The 21,852-nt window shown below is 38.8% G+C and overlaps 1 protein-coding gene across 2 annotated transcripts in view; it reads left to right on the top strand.

The window, feature by feature from the left end:
- LOC113021322 (ephrin type-A receptor 6-like) overlaps positions 1 to 21,852 on the top strand; it is an 86,357-nt gene that overhangs the window by 63,387 nt on the left and 1,118 nt on the right. For both annotated transcript variants that reach the window (XM_026165941.1, XM_026165934.1), the window contains 11 exons: positions 8,348 to 8,472; positions 8,814 to 8,976; positions 11,086 to 11,191; positions 14,151 to 14,221; positions 17,782 to 17,907; positions 18,486 to 18,671; positions 18,800 to 18,861; positions 18,958 to 19,167; positions 19,266 to 19,415; positions 19,574 to 19,767; positions 20,342 to 20,491. In XM_026165941.1, the coding sequence (XP_026021726.1) occupies positions 8,348 to 8,472; positions 8,814 to 8,976; positions 11,086 to 11,191; positions 14,151 to 14,221; positions 17,782 to 17,907; positions 18,486 to 18,671; positions 18,800 to 18,861; positions 18,958 to 19,167; positions 19,266 to 19,415; positions 19,574 to 19,767; positions 20,342 to 20,491 (1,543 nt within the window). The remainder of the gene's footprint in view (positions 1 to 8,347; positions 8,473 to 8,813; positions 8,977 to 11,085; positions 11,192 to 14,150; positions 14,222 to 17,781; positions 17,908 to 18,485; positions 18,672 to 18,799; positions 18,862 to 18,957; positions 19,168 to 19,265; positions 19,416 to 19,573; positions 19,768 to 20,341; positions 20,492 to 21,852) is intronic.

Raw genomic sequence — 21,852 nt, 5'->3', positions numbered from 1 at the left:
TGGCACCCATCTCTCTGGCAAAGGCAGCAAGCCCAGTGGGAGGAAGTTGGAATGCAAAAATAATCTCCATAGCAGAAGAGAAGCAGCCTGTGGGGATGTTCCCATTAGGATGTTTAGAGTGGATTAACTTGTCAAACTGCCTTTCCTCAGTAGACATACTGTACACACACACACACACACGCACACAGAGAGAGAGCCAGAAACACACACACAAACAAGCAGGCAAGCAAATTCATACAAATAAGACATTTGCACGCATGTATCACCCACACTTTTACATGGTGTGCTGGTCATTTCCTCAGCTCGTTCCTGTTATTTCATCTGCATTTTGTTATATTACTCCTCTGAAAAGAAACCAGAAATACTCACTTTTCTTTGATTGTTGATTGATACAACACATACACTGTTACGGAGATTACAGCAGCTTCTTTGTTGTGGTTTGGATAAATAAAAGTGATCCTGTTCTGCATATTTTACATGACAAATGGGTAAAGTTTTAAAAATAAGAAATATATTCACTAAAAGATTGAATTATTGAATCTGTGCAATGACACGTTTGCTTGAGTCAGCAGCTGATTCTCAGCATCACATGGAGTTTTTTATGCAAATTTAAATGAACATGTGACATTTAATATAAGCCACTTTAGTAGGGTCCCCTTAATAATAGTGTGTTGGAAGTGCTTTTGCCTTCAGAAGTGCCTTAATTCTTCATGGTTTATATTCAATAAGGTGCTGGAAGGTGATCCTCTGGGATTTTTGGTCTATTTTTAGCTTGAGATTTGTCAGCTGTGTATTCATGATGAGGACACGGTCAGCAACATTACACGGTACACCAAGAAAATATCCCCCACACCATTACACCACCAGCAGCCTAAGCTTCTGATACAAGGCAGGATGTATTTATGTTTTGTCAAAGTTTATACCAAATCCTTACTGTACCATCTAATTGTCACAGCAGAAATGGATACACCAGGCCAGGCAACAGTTTTCCTTTCTTCTAATTTTTGGTGAGCCGGTGTGAATTGAAGCCTCGGTTTCATGTTCGTAATTGACAGGAGTGGCATGCTGCATGGTCTTCTGCTGCTGTTGCCCATCTGCCTCAAGATTCAGCGTCTTTTCCATTCAGACATGACCATATGCTTATAACAACTGGTTATTTGGTTTCTGTTGCATGTTACTGTTACTGTTTCCTATCAGTTCAAAGCAGTCCGATGAGTCTCATCTGACCTCTGGCATCGGCAAGTCATTTTGGTCCAGACAACTGCTGCTCACTGGATGTTTTCTCTTTAAATGGTTCTTCTCTGTAAACACTTGTGTGGGAAAATCCCATCACATCAGCAGTTTCTGAAACACTCATGCAGCCCATCTGGCACCAACAACCATGCCAAAGATAAAAGATACTTTACCGCCTTTCTTCATTCTGATGCTCAGTTTGAACTTCAAAAGGTCGTCATGACCATGTCTTCACACCTAAATGTGCTGAGTTGCTGCCATGTTGGTTACTTTGTAACTAACAAAGGGGCTGTCGGTGTATGCATGAGTTAGCTATGCATTAAGGAAAAATATTCCAGGAAGCTCTTTTTTGATGATGTTTAAAAAAGAAAAATTGAAAATCATGTTAAACTCTTCAAACCGCTGCATAGGTTTAAAATAAATTCAACTAAGGTGGGATGTTCATGGAATGAAAAATGCTGTCTGCTTAAGCTTTTTTTTTTTTTTGGGGGGGGGGGGGGGGGGGGGGGGGAGTGAGACTGTGGATGGACAGTCTCATTACCAGTTAAGACAGATGCTGCAAGGTGATTCGAATAATTGATTGTGATATTATGGCAATTATGGAATAATAGACAATTAAAAGCAGAATGAAAAAATTAACTGGATTATGTAGTGAGAGGAAAGTAGCAATATATTTTCTGTTACCCTTCCATCATTGGTAAATTGTTTATTAATGACTCATTATGCTGCTAATATGTTAAAGCTATTAATCAGAATTAGTAATCGTTTCTCTTCTCAGTTCCTAGGGTGCTTATTTAACCTTGAAAAGTTAAATGCCTGGTTAAGGTGCCACTTTATCTTTAAATAGAATAGTTTTCATTGACTCAGATGAGATATTGTGGAGATATTTGGTTAATTAATTGTCACACTGTTGTTCTGAGGGGTATTTTTTCAATGTCATGGTGTCTCAGTTGCTCATCTCAGTGACTATTTTTGCATTCTCTGCTCCATAGTTGGTTTCACTGCACAGGTCAAAGTCATCAGCTGTTGTCCTCTCACCTCTAAAGGCAGCAATGCGTTGCAGAGCGAGCACGATGATCTCTGTATTTATGTAGCGTGAACTGCACTCTGCTCTGAGCTTGCTGTAGTTGATGCTCAGCAGAGGATTTCTCACTGAAGATGCCTCCCACAAAGTTCACTGCAGTATTCTGCGAGGAGGCACACAGAAAGTCACTGCATATTTGTGTAAGGTGTTCGGTGCACAGATTAAAAATGTCCACCTACAATATTTGTGGACAGCCACAAATATAGACCCACTCTGGGTTAATAGTAAACCGTACTTAAAAAAAGAAAGCCGAGCAGAGGCGGAACATGTTATCTGTTAAGCCTGTCAAAATTTAGACTGCAGAATCACAGCACAGAAGAATCACTTGTATTGAATTATATATCAAATTGAATCAAACCGTTATCAGAATGTGAGATTGAATGATGCACTGAACCTTTGCTGAAATAATTGAAATCAAATAACTTCTGGTTTAAATTATGAAGTCACCTAAGATGTTTGCACATTGTTGTTTAGTTCATTCCAGACTGAATGACTTGTCTTCATCATAGTAGTTTTTAAATCCCGAAGATTACTTATTAATAAGAAATCACTAACAGCTTTCAGTGGTGGTTAAAACAATTCTATCTGACTATAGCTGACAAATTTTCCAAAGGGCATAATGTCAATAAAAATGCTATAAATTCATTCAAAATTTGATTTCAGTGGAGCTTTTCACCAAGAATGAGACTGTTTCACCAAATTTTACGGCACCTATATCAGAGGTGTTAAAACGCTAATATCAATCAATAGTTTAATTTACCTTTTTTTTAAGGAGCGTGGAAAGAATGTTGAAGACATGAAAAATGAATTTTTCATGGGATTTTATGCAGTCCTGTGAAAAACTAATCACACCCCATCATTCAGTACCTTGTAGATCCACCTTTAGCACCAATAACTAAAAGTAATCATTTTCTGTGTGACTCTATCAGTCTTTCACATCAATGTGGAGGAGGGTAGGTCCACTTTTCACTTCAACATTTATGCACAGCTCTCTTGGGTTTCCACCGCAGCACTTCAGTCAGGTTAACGTTTGACTGGGCCATTGCACCGCCTTGATTCACTATTCAGTTCTCTTCTATTTCAGTCATTCTGTTGTAGTTTTGCTGCTGTGCTTGGGATCATTGTCCTGTTACATCACCCAGTTTGGGCTAAACTTTAGCTGTCAGACAGATTCACATTTGACTCTAGAGTACTTGGGCGTACAAAGGAGTTCATGGTCAAATGACCTCAAGGTGCCCAGGTTCTGTTGCTGCAAAACAAGCCCAAATCATCACTTCTCCACCCCCGTGCTTGACAATTGGCATCAGTAGTTTGTGCTGATATGTCGTGATTGGCCAAAATGCACCAGTGTGCATTACTGCCAAACATCCCCACTTTGGTCTCATCTGTTAAAAGGATATTTTTCCAGAAGTCTTGTGGTTTAATCAGATGCAACTTTGCAAACCTTGCAGCCCTTCCAAACACAGCAAGCTGATTCTTTTGTGGGACTCTTTTTTATTGTAGTCTCATGAAATTTAGCCATTAACATGCTAACAAAGGCCTGTAGAGTCTAAGATGTATCTCTTCGGTTTCTTTGCGGTTTCTCTGAGCATTGCACAGTCTGAACTTGGCATGAATTTGCTTGGACATTCCCTCCTGGGATTGTGTTAACACAATGAAATGCTTCAAACCAGAGAAACTGCTAAAACGTCTGCTGCTATAGAGGTGCTCACATTAGCTACTTACCCTGTGAATTCTTATGGAAGCAGTAAGGGTGCTCTTAGTTTTGCACAGGACTGCACAGAGTCCTGTGCAAAGCTTTGCAAAGCTTCGAATTACTGTACATTAGAAGTCCTGTCTGTTCCATGCTCTTTTCTCTGGCAGTCGATTTTTGATTTTACGCCATACCGCAGATGTCTTACTGTTGATCCGCCTGAAACAAGAAACAGACAAAAAAACAAAGATTTAGCTCTGTTACTGCCTTCCAGAGGTGGGACCAAGTCATTGTTTTGCAAGTCTCAAGTAAGTCTCAAGTCTTTATCCTCAAGTCTCAAGTCAAGTCTCAAGTAATGTCAGGCAAGTCAGAGTCGAGTCTCAAGTCACTGGTGTAAAAGTCCGAGTCAAGTCACAAGTCTGAAACTTTGAATTTCAAGTCCTTTCGAGTCTTTAAAAAAAAAAAAACAACGAAAAAATAATGTTGCAGTTATGCTAAATGTAAATGTTAGACCATGTAATTTTAAAATCTGTGTTTTTCTCAACACATGACAAAATAGTGAACTTAGAAAATATACACAAATTGTGAAATTGCACCTCTTTAAAATGCAGCTCAATTAAACCTAGCTCCAAGAATAATTTTCACCGACAGTTCTGAGATAAGCTGCATGTTATTCTTGGATGCGGTTGTAGGACCAGCTTTAAAATCGCATGACAAAAATATCATACACATTAAAAAGAACTGTATCACCAACGTAGCCTGGACAACATTTGCTAGTTAGATGAAGTCAGCTATCTCATTGTAGCATATTTATATGCATATTTATAATCATACGGTTCTTGGAGTGAGTGCATACACTCATGAAGTTTAGTAACTTCCGGTCACTGCAACAAGCCCAGGTACAGTTTACCGACGGATGGGTGCAGGACCTTGAAATGCACCGTGTAGAACGAAAGACCATCATACGTATCATAAGTTTACCAGTCTCACAAATCGTCGTCATAAATACACATTCCTTAACCGTTTATTAATAGGACCTTTGAGCTCAACGGTAATTAATTAGTAGTGGAAATAATTTCTGGTAGCATCACAGAAATGTAGCAGTGACAATAATATTGTATGCTGTAATCGTACTGGGCAATTAGTGATACAAAAAACCTGTTTTATCCTGTGAATAAAAGTATATGTTTTTGTCAATGTACCATAATAACAGAGGAGAAACGCAATATTGTGTCAGGACAATTTACTATTTATGCACAATAAATAAAGGAGCATAGCGCGACAATTTCTGTTCAGCGCCAGACTTGCTTGTAACCTATATCACCAATTATGTTATGAAAGTGACGTATTAACTACTAAAAAACACTGACCTTCGTGTAAATGCTTGGAGCAGACTAACCTGTGAGCTGGAGGGTTCTGGGACGTTATATTTGGTCTTTGAATGGCTGCAATCCAGTCGCGTCTTTGTTACTTCGGAAACATGGCTCGAACAATTTCTCTTCAACAAGGTAATCCGATAACAACCGATCTCTTTACCCGTCGGCTTCCCTTGGCTGTCATGCGACCGGCTATTGCAGTTAATAATACAATGGCTTCTTGTGTTTCTTTTTATCGCTGTATAACTGATTTTAATTGAAAGCCTGCGTGCGCTAGTACCGCTTGCCACGAGTTCCCAGAATCCTTTGCGGTTCTACCCGTGAATGACGTCACATTTTCAATCTCTATATAATATGCATGTTAAATTTTGTATTTGGGGTAAAATATCAAGTCTTTTCAAGTAAACCGGTTCAAGTCCAATTCAAGTCCCAAGTCATTGGTGTAAAAGTCCAAGTCAAGTCACAAGTCTTAGAACATTTTTTCAAGTCAAGTCTAAAGTCATAAAATTAATGACTCGAGTCTGACTCGAGTCCAAGTCATGTGACTCGAGTCCACACCTCTGCTGCCTTCATCATAATGATTTCTTTTTGTAAGGCAAAAACAACAGGTCACACAAAGTTCTCACATGCTGAATCCATGCATGTTGTGTCCTGATTCAGAAGATTCTCTCTCTCTTACTTCGCTGTTTCTCCTTTTTCCTCCAGTGGATTCTCTTCAGTTTTCATCCTCCTTTGCTCTGGGAATAAGACTGACTTCTATTTATATGCTCAGATGCTGGGGAGATGCAACCCCATGGGATTTCTTTACAGCTTTTCCTGCTCACTTGCTCTCTCTCTCCCTCTCCCTCTTCTTCCCCCATGTCCTTTCTTTATTTCTTTGAGCATTTGAAGTTGAGGGTTAACCTATTTTTGCATGTTGCCAATAAACCAACTAGAGCTTATAGAGTAAGCTCAATCGTCAATTATCGTTTGCCTTGTGACTTGTGATTAAACTGTAATGACCATAATTGTTCTCTTTGAGTCACTCATCCATAGCAGAAGGTGTCTGAGCAGCAGACTGATTTGTGCCGAACCTAAAATAACTTCTTCCATAAGTGCGCAGAAGGTTTCTAGAGATTTAGAGAAAATAAAAAAAAATTAAAAATCGAGCTCAAGTTCTCTCACACAGTAAAGGCATAAATTTATACAGTACAGTATGCTGCAAACAGAAATCCCTTCTAGTAACACGATGCTCACAAAGTTTTATCCCCTAAGTGGGTTATGCATATAGTAAAGATCTGCTCAATTACACTAAAGCCAACTGAAAAACATCTTTCTCAATTGCAACCTCGACATTTACGCAGACAACTCTCGTTTAAATGCATTTTTACAGTCACACATTTACCTGATTAAAATGTCACAGAAAAGATTCCACCAGCTGGCAGGTGATTTTTTTGTGTGGACCCCCATTTCTTTAGTTTTATGATAGTTTTAGCTTTATGGCGTCTTTATAACAAGATTATATTATAACAACATTATATTTTAAAAATTTCTGACATGGATATATTTTGGAGTATCTGTATCACAGAAGAATACAGTCATCTGAAGTTACAGTCTCACACAGAAATACATTTTTAAACCACTTTGAGTCTGAAGATGTGTGCATGTTGCATATTTGTCACCCAGAGTGTGCATTTTTGCAGGAGTCAGCATCAAACACCATGTTTCATGTGTGCACCATTTTTCTTTTTGCAAAAATAAATACAAGTGGTTGAGCCGCTGGACTGTGAAGCGTTGTGTCTGGGCTGAGCTCCTGCTAGAACGTTTTGGCTTCTTAACAAGATGTAAGAGTTGCCTCTGCACCCCAATGCATCCGACTCGCTATAGGGACATGTCACCTTTTTGTGAAGTGCCGCATCCAGTCTGTGGACTTCGGTATAGAATAGGTTATCTGCTTCTCTGAGCATGAGGACAATTTATGACATCAATCTGCTCCTGAATTTGTATTCCAACAATGATCTCTCAAACAGCACGCACAGCAACAGGGGGGACTGGATCTGTTAGTTTGCCAAATCATATTGTGTTGAAGCAGAGGCTTTATGAATAATTGATGGTAAATATTTGACTCTCTGCTAGGTGATTTTATGATGTCCTCAGCAGCCTTGTGTAAAATATTCCCCCAAAACTCAGCAATAATGACAAACATGATAAACAGTTGGTGTAGGTCTAGTGGTTTCTGTGACAAAAATGTCTCTCTGAGACTGAACATTACACAGTAGCTGGACAATAAAAATGTTTCAAAATCAATGTTTTTTCCCTGTCTTACTTTTATCTTGGGTATTCCTGTGATGCCGAATGCATTTCTCTGCCCTACTTGTGATATTTCACAACAGCTATTTTACCTGAGATTGTCTACTACAAACTACATAAGTTCAGCTTCAGATGTTTATTTAGCTTTTCATTTGCAATTGCAGCCGTATAACTGGTTCTTTGATGCTTACATCTTTTCTCTGATGACTGAAGACACTTGTGAAATCCCTTTTGCAGTACCGACTCTAAATTCAGTGAATATACTTCAGAGTTCACCACAGAGGCTAGAGCAGGAAATGGCCTGGATCACTTGTTTCCTCAGTCTACTGGGCTTCTTGGCCAGGCGACTCTCGGTCCCCCAGATGTGCTAGAAACATATTGTTTATTGTGTTTTTTTGCTTGCTTATGCTTCCCAAAGTGTTAATGTGTTTACAGGTTCACCCTTTTGATAAAGACACTTTTCAATAAGCCAACCAATTGGAAGAAAGTCAGTCAAATAAGTCAAGTATTTTTTGTTGATTGTAGAAACACGGTGATGGATACAGACACTTCTTATCAAGAAATGCCAGTCATGTAAAAATACATCATTTTCAAGCTTTGAAGCGCTGTTGTTCTCACAGCTTTCTTATCACAGCTGACTCAAAACCCTGCACTCTTTCACTTTACCCTCAGGTCCTGCTCTGGTGGGTGTAGTCAGGAAGGACTGGGCCTCTCAAAACAGCATCGCCCTCTCCTGGTCAGAAGTGGAAAAGCCACCCTCAGACATAGTGGATTATGAAGTGAAATATTATGAGAAGGTAAACCCTTTTTGTCATATTGAATGACGTTCTTCTTCTTCTCTCAGACTATGTTTATGTACAATGTGTAATTCTCTTTGTGGCAAAAGCGTTTTTTATTGCCGTTGCTCTAGAATGCACCACAGTGAATAATTGAGAAAGCCAAACATAAGTGTAGAGCATCCATAATGTGTCATTATCCCTGCTTTGTTCACCATCTGCTCTGATAGTTAATAGGACAGAAATGATGTCTTCTGTTAAGACATTGCTGTGATAATGGGTTTATGCAAAAACACGTTTATCTCTTGTGCCATAATGTGGCTTTGTTTATCATGTTTGGCAATCTGTTTCTGCTTTTCTAGGAGCAAGAGCAGCTGAGCTACTCATCAACACGGACCAAAGCCCCCAGTGTTGTGGTGACAGGCCTCAGACCCTCGACTGTTTATGTTTTCCATGTGCGCGCTCGCACTGCTGCTGGCTACACAGCATACAGCCCCAACTTTGAGTTTACAACAGCAGCTGAGGGTATGATTGCAAGGGATGGGGCACTTGGGAGTTGTGGTTTGTATGTGCTAGGGAGGAACGGCACTGATAATCAGGCAGATTTGTTGTTCCAGATGGATTTGGAGTATGTTTTAAAACAATGCACAAGAGAGAAAGGGAGTTGGAAAGCCACAGATGTTGAGCCATCACTGTCGATTACCAACTCTATATAATCCTTGGAGACGTTTTATGATCATTCTTTGCTACGAGTCACTGAAACTCATCAGGGCTTATTGAGGCGTGAGCCATTTATTTAAGTGCTTATAAGCTTCCATAAGTTCCCAGTTCTGATGGTCTGCTTAAGCATGTATGGCACCCTTTAGATGATGAATGTGTACATATTCACTTGAATATTCTCACATTTCACTATAAGAGTGAATTTGATATAAGTCTGTTGACATTATATAGTGCAACTCATAAGTCACACAGTTCACGTATACTTTAATTTTACAATAACTGTTGGAGAAATGTAAGAAAAGTTATCCACAAGTAAATGTTTAATATATGTGAAATGAAACATTTACATGTCAGTAAAGGAAATGTCCCTGTCTCCTGCTACTTCTTATTATTAACCAAATATATATCACCAAGCTGATACTGACAATGGATGCAAGACGAACACCGGGGAAAAAAAGGATGTTATTTTGCAGTGCAAGAGAAATTTTGTTTAAAGGCAGATGTGATTAAACAGTTTTTTGTTTCCTGTGCAGTCCTGTGAAAAAATAAGTACTCGTCATGATTCAGTAGCTTGTAGAACCACCTATAGCACCAGTAACTTGAACTAATTGTTTTCTGTGTGATTTTATCAGTCTCTCATATTGTGCACACTCTTCTTTGCAATGTTGTTTTAGTTCATTGAGGTTTGCAAGCATTCATTTTTGCACAGCTCTGTTAAGGCCCCAGATTTGCTGATGTGCTTGAGATCATTGCCCTGTTGCAAGAATGTGATGTTATACAGAGGAATTTGTTTGATGACTGCTAGACGGCCAGGTTATGTGGCTTTGCAACTAGCGCAAATCTTCACCCCTCCACCACCATGCCATGGTCTGTTGGATTGTCTTCAAACATGATGCTGTGCATTATGGCCAAACATCTCCACCCTGGTCTTGTCTGTCAAAAGGACTTTGTTCCAGAAGCCTTGTAGTATGTTTGGATGCAGCTTTGCAAACCTATTAGGGAGAAGAAACTTTTTCTTGTCATCCCTTTCAAACATGATACACTTGTTCAGTCTTTTTCTGATTGTAATGTCCTAAACTTTAACATCTAACATGACAACTGAGACCTGTAGCATCTGAGATGTAGTCCTTAGGATTTCACAATTCCTTTGACATTGCGCACTCTGACCTTGGGCTGACTGTCTGGGATGTTCACTCTTTGGAAGATTGTGACATTATGTTAACTCACCTGAATGCTCCAAACCTGCAAAATGCCTAAACTTCTCCTTTTATGGAGGTGACTACTCCTCCTGGTGACCCCTAGTTAAAGTGCATTTTCTTAGCAGCATCTGACAGCTGCTTACCCTCTTAAATCCTACGAAAGAGTGTACTTAGTTTTTTCACAGGACCGCACTGAGTCCTGGAAAGTGCATTTAAGACATTCATGGAGAAATAAATATCAATGACTGTCACTCACATGCAATTGATAAAAAAATAATAATAATAATTTCAATGTACAGCTGAATTTTCCATCTAATATGATGAATTCCTTGCAATCCAGCCGCATCATGCACATCTCACTCTTTTAGATTAAGATTATAATAACCTAGTCAGAACAAATCAAATGTCAAAACAGAAGCCAATCAATTCAAATCGCAACAATAACTTTAAATAGGCTTTTCATTTCAGGAGAGACAACTAATCTTTTACAGAGGAAACTTACAAAATGCCTGGATCGTTTCTTTTCATTGGGTATAAACATGGATACTGTTTTAAATTAGTAACAGAGAAACCACAGTCGGTCTTTTCAGTACATTTTGTGTCGCAAAGCAGTTTGTCCTTCCTCTGGTATCAAGTCTGGGAGGGAGAGTTCTTAATATTCAGATGAATGATCTTTCCGCCGTTTTCACCATCACTTTGTTCTCACTTTCCTCAGATCCTGATATTGCTGATCAGGGTCAAGTTCTGGTGGTTGTCACAGCATCTGTAGGAGGTTTTTCCCTTTTGGTCATCCTTACCCTCTTCCTTTTAATCACTGGACGGTAAGACATCCCCTGTTTTTTTGTGTGCACACGCACACAGAAACACACACACACACACACACCTTTTTCTCTCATAATCTCCAGAGTGAGGCCACAACCAGAAGTCTGTTAATGGACTCCTTTTTTGCCACCAAGCAGACACCCTTATTTTACAAATGGCTGAACCAATTTTCTGCCTAATTACTCAGCATGTAATGCATGTACCAGCAGTTTTCTTCATTCCATTAACCTCCCCAGGTTGGCTCACAAAGTTGTCTTCAGTCTGCCTCTGGTTCACAGCGTTTTTACCATTAGTGGCACTTATTAATAAACAATGAAAAATGGCCAGAAAGTGTGGATACTCTGTCTGGATTCTGACTTAATTGTGATACAAACCGAATGATAATCTTTGATTACACAATTTGCAAACATTACATTAAGCTGAACATATCTAAACTCCAGTCTACAAAAAAGCTGAAAAAAGGATGACATCACTATCTATGTTAAAATGACTCTGTATGGGAAATGAGCCACCAACATTGTTACTTTGTTTACTTTTATCTTTGTTTGCACCTGAAATGTAGTTAAGGTATATACAGTAAATACAGTGTTTCTTTTTTGCCAAGAATCCAGACTGGCTTGTAATTTTTTAAAGTGCTGGTGAGCAATAGTTCTCCAGACATCCTGAAAGTCTCTTATCTCTTTGGACACTCGCTGCTTTTTTACTCATTTTCAATTCATTCCTTGTACCTGAGCATTTCCAGAGTAATGTTTGGAAATTATTGTTGTTTCAAATTGACACTATAGGTGCATCTAATAATAGTAGGTTTAATGGTCAGAGGGTCATAGGTCAAGTTCTCTGCAGATCTTGTGAATGCAATAACTCAAGAACAAGATGATGTAATATTTTCAAATTGATGCTATAGGTCAGGGGTGGGGAACTCCAGGCCTCGAGGGCCGTTGTCCTGCAGGTTTTAGATGTGTCCGTGATCCAACAAAGCTGATTCAAATGCCTACATTACCTCCTCAACATGTCTTGAAGTTCGACAGAGGGCTGGTAATGAACTGATCAGGTGTGTTGACCCAGGATGTTACTTGCATCCGGCCCTTGAGACCTGGAGTTCCCCAGCCCTGCTATAGGTGTATTTATTAGGAGCTTGAGGGATAGGCCACTTAACACTGACCTATGAGTCATTCAAGGAAAAAGTCTCCTGACTCAAGAGATGAACCATGGTTGTCTACATATAACAGAAAACTTAGCAAAGAACCAATCTTAGATTTTTTCTTAACTACTTTTGTTATTCTGTCACAAAAACTCATTATTTGTTCTCATTTTTACCCTTCAGCTGTAAAACACTGATGCATCATTGTCATCACCCGACTGGGCAGGCTGGTGGGTGAGAAGAAGGAAACAGGTTTTTTAAATTCATACCATGGGTCCATCTACTAAAAGTCTCAGACAAGTTTGAATTTCAGTGACCTCAAGACCAAGGTCAGAGGTCAACTTTTCTGAAAATTTTCTGAATGCAATAACTCAAGAGGAAGATAAACTAGGATTTTTATACTTAGACAACATGTACATTGACTAGGAGGCCAAGAGGTCAGCAGTGGCGGCTGCCAGTATCTTTTTATTTTATTGAATCTTTGAAGAATGTCAACGTTAACACAGTTTGAAAGGCATAACAATGTATTTTTGCAAAGACTGTTAGTTGAAAACTTGGCATTTCCTGGCACTTCCTCAAAACCCTTTAATAGAAAACTACAGCAGGTCAATAATATCTGAAAGTCCTTAAGAAATATGAAAAATAAAATCCGGCACAGACCTGACACGTGACCATAGAGATGCATCTGGCCCTTCGGTTGATCCATCTACTGTTAACTGAAGCCTCAGCAGAAATCCAGTAAAAGCATACCCGGATTTAAAAAAAAACACACACACACAGAATGAAACATTATCAATCATGGATTTACCTTTCCAGAGTCCAGACCTCAACAGTACTGAACATTTTGAACAGAACAAAAGACAGCCAGCATCCAAAGTAGAGCTTTCAATGTCCTTCCAGATGCCCAAAGAGCTACTCCTGAAGACGACGTAAAGAAATTACAAGAAAGTTCAGGCTGTGTTGAAGAATAAAGGTGGTCATACCAAATATTCATTTTCAAGCTTTTTAGAATCATAAAATCTAAGATTTCTTATTATAGACTGTATTCCTATATATTTGTCAGTAAACTCATCCACCTATTCCCCATTTTTCTGGACAATTTGCAGAACTGTAACTGGCAATAAAAATTTTGCAGAGGTAACCAGGTGTCTGCTTTAAACCTGTTATACTGTTCTGCAGAGATGATTTTCATATATAGTTGCAGCTTTTTTATGTGTGAGGTGTGAACAATACCAATCCAGAAGAGTCGCAGTGTGTGAATTCATTATCTCATTGTCTTTGAACCAGGTTTACCTGCACCCAAATATCAATAAAGTATTATCTTGTGTAAGTGACTTGTAAAGTGTGTAAATAAAGTGCAACATTTCAGAAAAATGCAATCCTATGATGACATTTTTAAAGAGCAGTCTTCTTCTTGGGTAGTTTTTGCAAAGAGGATCTAAATTGTTCTTTTTGCTTAATACAAGTGCTTGATTGTCAATTGAGTCTGAATCTGTGGAGCCTTGAAAGTTTGAACATGTGGGGATCTGAATACTAAAACGGAAGAAAAGAAGAAGAAGAAAAGATCTAAATCAAGGAAAGAGCAAAAATTGCTCTTAAAACGAGTGATAGAAAAGAACATAATGGCATAATGTCGGTTTTCAAATAGAATTTTTTTGTAAACCAAAAGGCAGATTATGTGGGATCACAGAGAGAAGCCAAATGGCAAAAAAGAAAAAATAGTCATGCTTCATGTTGATAATGAAAACTAATTTACCTTCATTTAGCATTTTCATTCAGATCTTTAACTGTTGTGTTAATGTGTCTTACATGTGCAGGTGTCAGGGGTACATCAAAGCTCGGATGAAATCTGAGGAGAAGAGGAGGACACGCTTTCACAGTGGACACGGTGGGTGTCTGTGTGTGTCTGTATTTAATGTGGGATTTCACACAGGTAAGATGAGTGCGACAACATTTGTTGTAATTCCCAGGACTTTAGTTTTGCAAGAAGTTATACAAAGCGTGGTCACTGTTTGCCTTAGAGCAACAATTCTTATGCATTATGCATTTTTTATATTGTCATGAGCAGAATTTATGGACTCTCTTATTTTCTGTTGAATGAAACTCAGTTATTACAGTTCAATTCTTTGTAATTCCTGTTATGGCTCAAAAACAAAATAAGACCAAAAGGATGCATTTAAAGACACTGGTTCATTACAGTCCATCCACGTGCTGGTAGATAGGGTGGATTGATTTGGATTTGGAGCTTGTTCAAACCTACATTAGGCGAATGTTAGTGTGCAATGAAAAAAGATCAAAGCCAAATAGCCTTTTAAAAGAACTGATTAAGGCAAAAAAATGAAAACTGCAAGTAATCTTAAAAAGCAATGTTATTTTTAAATTTATATTCAGGTAAGAGTCAGGTATCCAGCCAATATAGGGCAAATATTAGGTTAACTGTACTTATTAAAAGAAGTTTTTTACAGTTAAAATGTCCTGCACCAATAACTACAAATTCAGGTATACACATATGTGGACTTTAAAATATATTTTTAAAACTCTAATGTCAGTCAGTAATCCAGAAAGCAGAAGATTAACCTGCAGCGCCAATGTTCCTTGTTTTTGTCGTTTTAATACTTTGAGTAAACACACACATTGCATCGTCTTACAAAATACAAAAAGAAATCCCTCTGTCTCGCTCACCATTGAGCATGCTATTGGTGAGATTTTGACTCTTAAAAATCCATTTCAAGTCCCCTCTCACTATGTTTGGGCTTTTGTCACACAGATTGGGCCTATTTTCTGTGCTAAATCACTCACAGTTTGCCAGAAACCCACTATTGGTTTTTTGACAAAACTTGCTGTTCCAGTTAATAATTACAGTGGTGCTACAATTACAGATAAAAACAGGGTTATAGATTGCCCCATAGGGAGGACGTATTATTGTGCCCTGTGTTTTACTTAGGCAATTCAGTGAGAGCTCTTGTAGGATCCGATTTGAGGCCTGCAGGGAAACAAGTTTGGCTCTCGACACAAATCTAACAATTTTACCTGTGTGTGTTTGATTGGGGCTTTTTTTTATTGATCGAGAAGAGCATTAAAGACTGTGAGGAAAATATTGTAACATGCTGACATACCATTTTCTTGTCCTTTGGACACAAGGCCCATCTCTAAGTGTGCACTGCTACTGTTTGTGTGCAGGTAACTAATCTGGTTCTTCTCTATAGTGCAGCAGGTAAATGAAATTACAGGGAAATTGTTTACAGGTGATATGAGAACTAAAATTGGTACATATACTCTTTTATGATCACTTACTTACTGTGATTAATACTGCGTGTTTGTTCTGAATCCTCTGAAGCATCCATCTAGGTTTGCATGTTAATGTTAAAAATGCATTTATGGATGGAGCTCATGCCGTACTTTGAGTGTTAGGTGAGAGTAATAAAGCACTCTAATAATTGCAGTCAGTTTACCATAGACTAAACTGGGAAAGGATAAAACACTAATGAACTTACGACAGTCAGATTAGTTACAGGACTTACTCAGTACAACACCGCTGTGGTGCCGCCAGTCACCTCACAGCATGAGGGTTCCAGGCCGGAACCAGTCCAAGGACATGCTTGTCAGGTTATCGGGTGATTCTAAAGTGTCTGCTGGTGTGGCGGTACATGATTATCTCTCTGTGTTAGCCGGTGAAAAAATAAGCCGTTAAAAACGTTGATGACAGAGTGCGCCAGTGTGAGAGAGCTGAGCCAAGGGTAAAGAAGCCTTCATGCACTGAATTCATAAAATTCACTCATTGGCACCAGATGAATGTTAAATATCTGAATCTAGTTGTATGTATGAGTAAAAGGGTAATCCGTCAAGCTGGACAGCACTGTTACTGGACCACTGGAGCAGCATGTAACATATTATGTGTATCTGCAGTTATCTTGTTTTACTTCAAACAAACCAGCTCTGAGGAAGTTTTCAAGTAACACATCTGACTTGTTAAAATAATTCAAAATTAAGTGTAAAACTTCCAAAATTGATCAGTTATATGACATTCTGTAGTGAAAAATGTTGTTTCATAAAATGCAAAGGATGGCCAAATTGGAACATTTTGAAAATTTAAGTGGCTAATGGGATTTTGCAGAGGAACAAACACTCATATTTTGGTGCTTGTGTCCACATTTGATAATTATTTCAGTCATCTGCTGTCCTAATACTGCTCTCCGAGTCTTTTCCTTGATGGTGCTGGAAGTTGGACAGAGATTTTTTTCAGCAGCTTATTTAAGAACGAGTCTAATTTTACTTTATGCCAAACAGTAACAATGGCCTTGCTGATACATATGTACTTTTATGAGTCATTTCTTTCTATCCAGTAGAATGAAATCTATATGAGTCGCACCAGTTTTTTCTGTGCTATTTGTTCTTTGCTCGTGTGTGCTTGGGAGCCATCACCCAGGTGGGGGGATGCCACCAGGCTCAACAAACTGGTAGAAAAGGCTTGTTCTATTATAGAGCTGAGCTTAGACACCCTGGAGACAGAGGTGGGTAGACGAAGCCTTCAAGCTTCCACAACACAAGCTGACGCAGCTATAAAGTACATTTAGTCCCAAGCTCATCTGCTTGAGGTGTACAGTTATCATTCGTGCCAGTCATAATGCACACCACTGCAGCAGCATCCCCAGCCTCAGCCAGAGAGGAAGATGCAGAATTCTAACTGTCTGTAATGTCTTTTTATACTGCTCTGGGGATTTTTTTTCCCAGCTCTTTCTTTCTCTTTTTCTGCCCCCTTTTCCATCCCTTGACAAAATAACAGAAAAACCTCACAATATAAGAGAAGCAAATAGTCGACCAATTATGGACTAACACAGTTGAATAAAGAATCACCTTCTCTTGCACAGTCTGGCTTCAGTATAACAGAATATCCTGCAGGCTTAGAGAAGCCAGATAATGACTTTATGCTTGCAAATGCTTCAGGTTTTGAATAGATTAAGAAAATATGCACTGTGGTTGATAAAACTAATATCTGTTTGGGAAGAAAGTTTTCTCATTCAAGTCATGCAGGATGAGAATTTCATAATCAAATAACCTATCATTCAACGTCTCACTCTGAGACAAAGTTAAGAGATCTTTTATACCCTCCTGGACCTGATTAGATAATGTTAGATATGAGAATTTCCATACCTTATGTGTAAAAATCAATCATTCACTCAATCAATAAAAATTATCATTTTTTTTCCCTGGGCAGAATTCATCTTTAGTTCAGTTTGTGTTTAAAAACCCTTTCACAATCTCTTCTGAGCACATGTGTTTAACACTGTTCTCTCTGTCTGGTTGTGTGTCCTTGTTGTGGAGAAATGTGTAAGAACTTTATCCAACTTGTACTCATGTATTAAAGCAGTTCAACCTCATTTCTAACTTTTATGTGCTACTCCACAATATACATAAAAGAATACAGTATATTGTCTGTTTCTCTTCTAGTCCCATTTTCTGGAATAAAGACCTATGTGGATCCAGATACATATGAAGACCCCACTCAGGCTGTGGAGGAATTTGCCAAAGAGATAAACCCCTCTTACATATGCATCGAGAGGGTGATAGGCGCAGGTAAAACAACTAATACAAATCAGTAAGTCGTGATAATTCATCGGATGAAACGGATGAAATCGGACTTCAACCCGGGTGTTTTTTCCAAGAAAGTGATACATAGGCATTTGCAAAACTTGCCAGTAATGTTTGTCTGCTATATAAAAAGAAATGCTGAAGCATATTAGTATTGGACCTTAGAGATGCTAACACTGCAGGCTTTGAATAATGGAGTTTGATGGTTCATTAATTTGAACAGATTGTGTCGGCTTATAAACCCCTGAGTAATTATGAAGGTGCCCCCTTCTCAGGGGTTTCTGTAATATGAGCTCCATCTGGTGGAACCCATGTGCAGTTGCATGGTTTTAAATATGTCAGACAACTAACTGTGCAGTAGGCCTAGTGGTGATGAATTTCATATATCTCCTCCAGTGATTAGGCTGCATGTCTATCTGAGTCATGTTCATTTTTATTTCGTCTGTCGTTTTCACTTTAGAGTAAGGATTCAGGAACAATACCCAGCATTTAATCTGTTTTCTAGTTTTTACTTTGAATATGTTTTATTATGTAAATGAAAGGAAATCTACTGTGTTCTGTAGGTGAATTTGGAGAAGTCTGCAGTGGCCGTTTGCGTGTACCAGGCAGGATGGACATCTCTGTGGCAATAAAGACCCTTAAGGGTGGTTATATGGACCAACAGAGACGAGACTTTTTGCGTGAGGCCTCGATCATGGGGCAGTTTAACAACCCCAACATCATCAGGCTGGAGGGAGTGGTCACTAAGAGTAAGCTCTTTACACAGCTTGACTTCCATTTCTTGGTTTTTTTTGGGGGGGGGGGGGGTTGCATTTTTGCAGTTGGTCTCTTTTCTTTCCGTTGAGCTGTCAAATCAAGTCCTTCTCCTTTTCCTCAGGCAGACCAATAATGATTGTGGTGGAGTACATGGAAAATGGAGCACTGGACTCTTTCCTCCGGGTAAGGGGAATGCATGTTCACACTGGTATGGTGCATTCCTGAAGATTGTCTTCTTCACACGCTGTTTGTACCCTCTCTGTCTTAATACCACCTCAGGCACGTGATGGTCAGTTCACAGTGCTCCAGCTGGTTGGCATGCTGCGGGGCATCGCAGTTGGTATGACCTATCTTTCAGAAATGGGTTATGTTCACCGAGACCTAGCTGCTCGCAACATCTTGGTTGATGAAAGCTTGGTGTGTAAGGTCTCCGATTTTGGCATGTCCAGAGTTCTTGAAGATGACACCGAAGCAGCCTACACAGCTACAGTGAGTGCAGCTCCTGGAAGATTTTACAGCATCAATAATGATACTGAAGTCTGAATATCGCCCTAACAAGAGGATCCTGTGTTTCTATTTTGCGTTAGGGAGGAAAGATACCAATACGCTGGACAGCACCAGAGGCAATTGCTTATGGAAAGTTTTCCTCAGCTAGTGATGTATGGAGCTATGGCATTGTCATGTGGGAAGTGATGTCATATGGAGAGAGGCCCTACTGGGAGATGTCCAATCAAGACGTAAGTTGCTTTTCGCTCTAAACTCCTCAGTATAGTCAACACTTCATTCAATTTCTTGCAATTCTGTCTCTTGTATGAGGAGTGTAACTCTTTAAACAAATGAATGAATCATTGTTTTATTTGAGATTCAACAGTATGTTTACTGACATTCATCTCAGGTCATTTTATCTATTGAAGAAGGCTATCGTCTACCAGCACCAATGGGCTGTCCTGTGACGCTGCATCAGCTCATGCTACACTGCTGGCAAAAGGAATACAGCCAGCGCCCACACTTCAGTGATGTGCTGTCGTTCCTCGACAAACTCATAATTAATCCCAGTGGGCTGCTGAATCTAGCCAATGATGTTCAGAGGTAAGTATCGGATAACGCAGAGACTGTTTCCATTGTTTATATACAGTATATACAGACACTAAGATAGTGTAGAATCTGGAAAATATGGAGCTGTTCTGCACTGAAAATAAGGCAAATTCATTTTTCCTGGTCTTGAGTACAGTTACGACTATAGCATGTTGCTTTACATAAAAAACATCGAAAAAAATACATGCAATCATGATGGCATATATGACTATGCATGCATTTAAAAAAACATACACAAAAGTATGAGGACACATATAACCACGGTTAAAAGCATTTCAGCATAAACATTCAGGATGCAGAATGGGTGCATTTAACTACACAGAAAGGAATGTCTAAGAATTATAGCTACATAATTACACTACTAAAATTATGAGGTTTGACATGTATTGCATATTACTGTAGCGTCCCAGTGCATCACATCATAAACCAATAAAAATGTTGAACCTGAAGGAAACTATCAGACAAGAATAGGTAGGTAAAGGTATAATTTTGATTGACTGGTAATTCTTATGCATCTAAACTGTTTATTCAAAGAATATTTCCTGTGTTTTTCTCTTTGCCATATCAGTTTCGCTGACTCCCCAGACGACATGCCAGATTACCCTCTTTTCATCTCTATCGGCGACTGGCTCGACTCCATCAAAATGAGCCAGTATAAGAACAACTTTCTTGCAGCAGGATACACGACGCTGGATTCTATTTCAATCATGAGCATAGAGTGAGCAGAGCCAAATTATACAGAGAGCAGTTACACTATCAAAACGTACACTAAAAGGAAACTAAGTTGCATAAAACAAGCAGGAAATATTGACACTGTAAAAAACACGATTCAACTATTGAGTTTTGTCCAGTGCTGTGCAGCTGTTTTTTAAATATCCTATTTTTTATGCTGTGTGTGCCTGCTGGTTTAACCACAGCACGGTCAAGAAACTTGAACTGCAATACTGTGCTAAAAGTCTTAAATTTGCTAGGAAAACAGGAAATCGGTATAGGGAATTATTGGAATATGTAGTATGTAAAGTTTTAAAAAAAAAACTTGGAAGTCATATTGGTATGACTACCTTACCTATTCTTCAACACAACCTGAACTCTCTTAGGTAAGCTTACTTGTAAGTTCTTTAAGTAGTCTTCAGGAACAGTTCTCCAGGTTTTTTAAGGACTTTCAAAGCTCGTCTTTAGATGTTGGCTGCCTTTTGTTCTGTTTTCTATAAAGACGATCCCACACTGCTTCAATAATGTTAAAGTCTGGTCTCTGGGGAGGCCAATCCATCCATTATGTGTTTTTCTTTCCAGGAATGCTTTTACTTCATTGGCAGTGTGATTGGAATCATTGCCATGCGGAAAATGAAACTGTTGTCAATCGGATATTTTCTGGATGGCATTTTCTGTTTTCATGATTTCATTTGAAAACATCCCCAACACCACTGACTGAAATGCACCCAGAAACCATGACACAGGTTCCACCGTGTTTTACACAGGGTTGTACACACTTACTGTTGTGCCTCTCTGACCTCCTTCATAGATACTGATGCTGGTTTGACCAAAAACTTCAAATGTGGATTCATCACTCAATCAGACCTACTGACACTGATACCTCAGGCTTTTCTCCTCCTTTCCCTTTGTTAAGAATGCTTCTTGACAGGCATCCTCATTTGAGACCACTTCTTTGCTTGTCTTTGCTGAATTTCTTTTTGCTGATTCTTAAGAAATTTACTTTCAGATAGTGTTCATCTACTGTGTAGAGGGTTTTTTTTTAAGCCCTTTACTTCTTCTTTTGTACTCCACTTATCCAATTTCCTCTAATTTGTTAAGAACACACTGCATATTATGCAAAGATATGCCAGGTTTTCAGCTAATAGCACTTTGGGAATCATCTTTTTGGTACAAAAAAAGCTCATGTTTGACAAACTGTGTTGTCATTGACAATTTTTAGACTGAACTAAAGAAACTGTAACAAATTATTTGTTTTTGCGACATACAGGTAGTAACACAACACTAATTCAGGTGCTTTTTTATGTTTGTACAATTTGTCAGTGTAAACCACCTTAAAAAATAAAGGACTTCACTGAAAATGAGTGA

The sequence above is a fragment of the Astatotilapia calliptera genome, chromosome 1 (genome assembly GCF_900246225.1).
Source record: "Astatotilapia calliptera chromosome 1, fAstCal1.2, whole genome shotgun sequence".
Classification (NCBI taxonomy): domain Eukaryota; kingdom Metazoa; phylum Chordata; class Actinopteri; order Cichliformes; family Cichlidae; genus Astatotilapia; species Astatotilapia calliptera.
The sequence above is the reverse complement of the archived record's forward strand: the minus strand, read 5'-3'. Positions and strand labels throughout refer to the sequence as shown.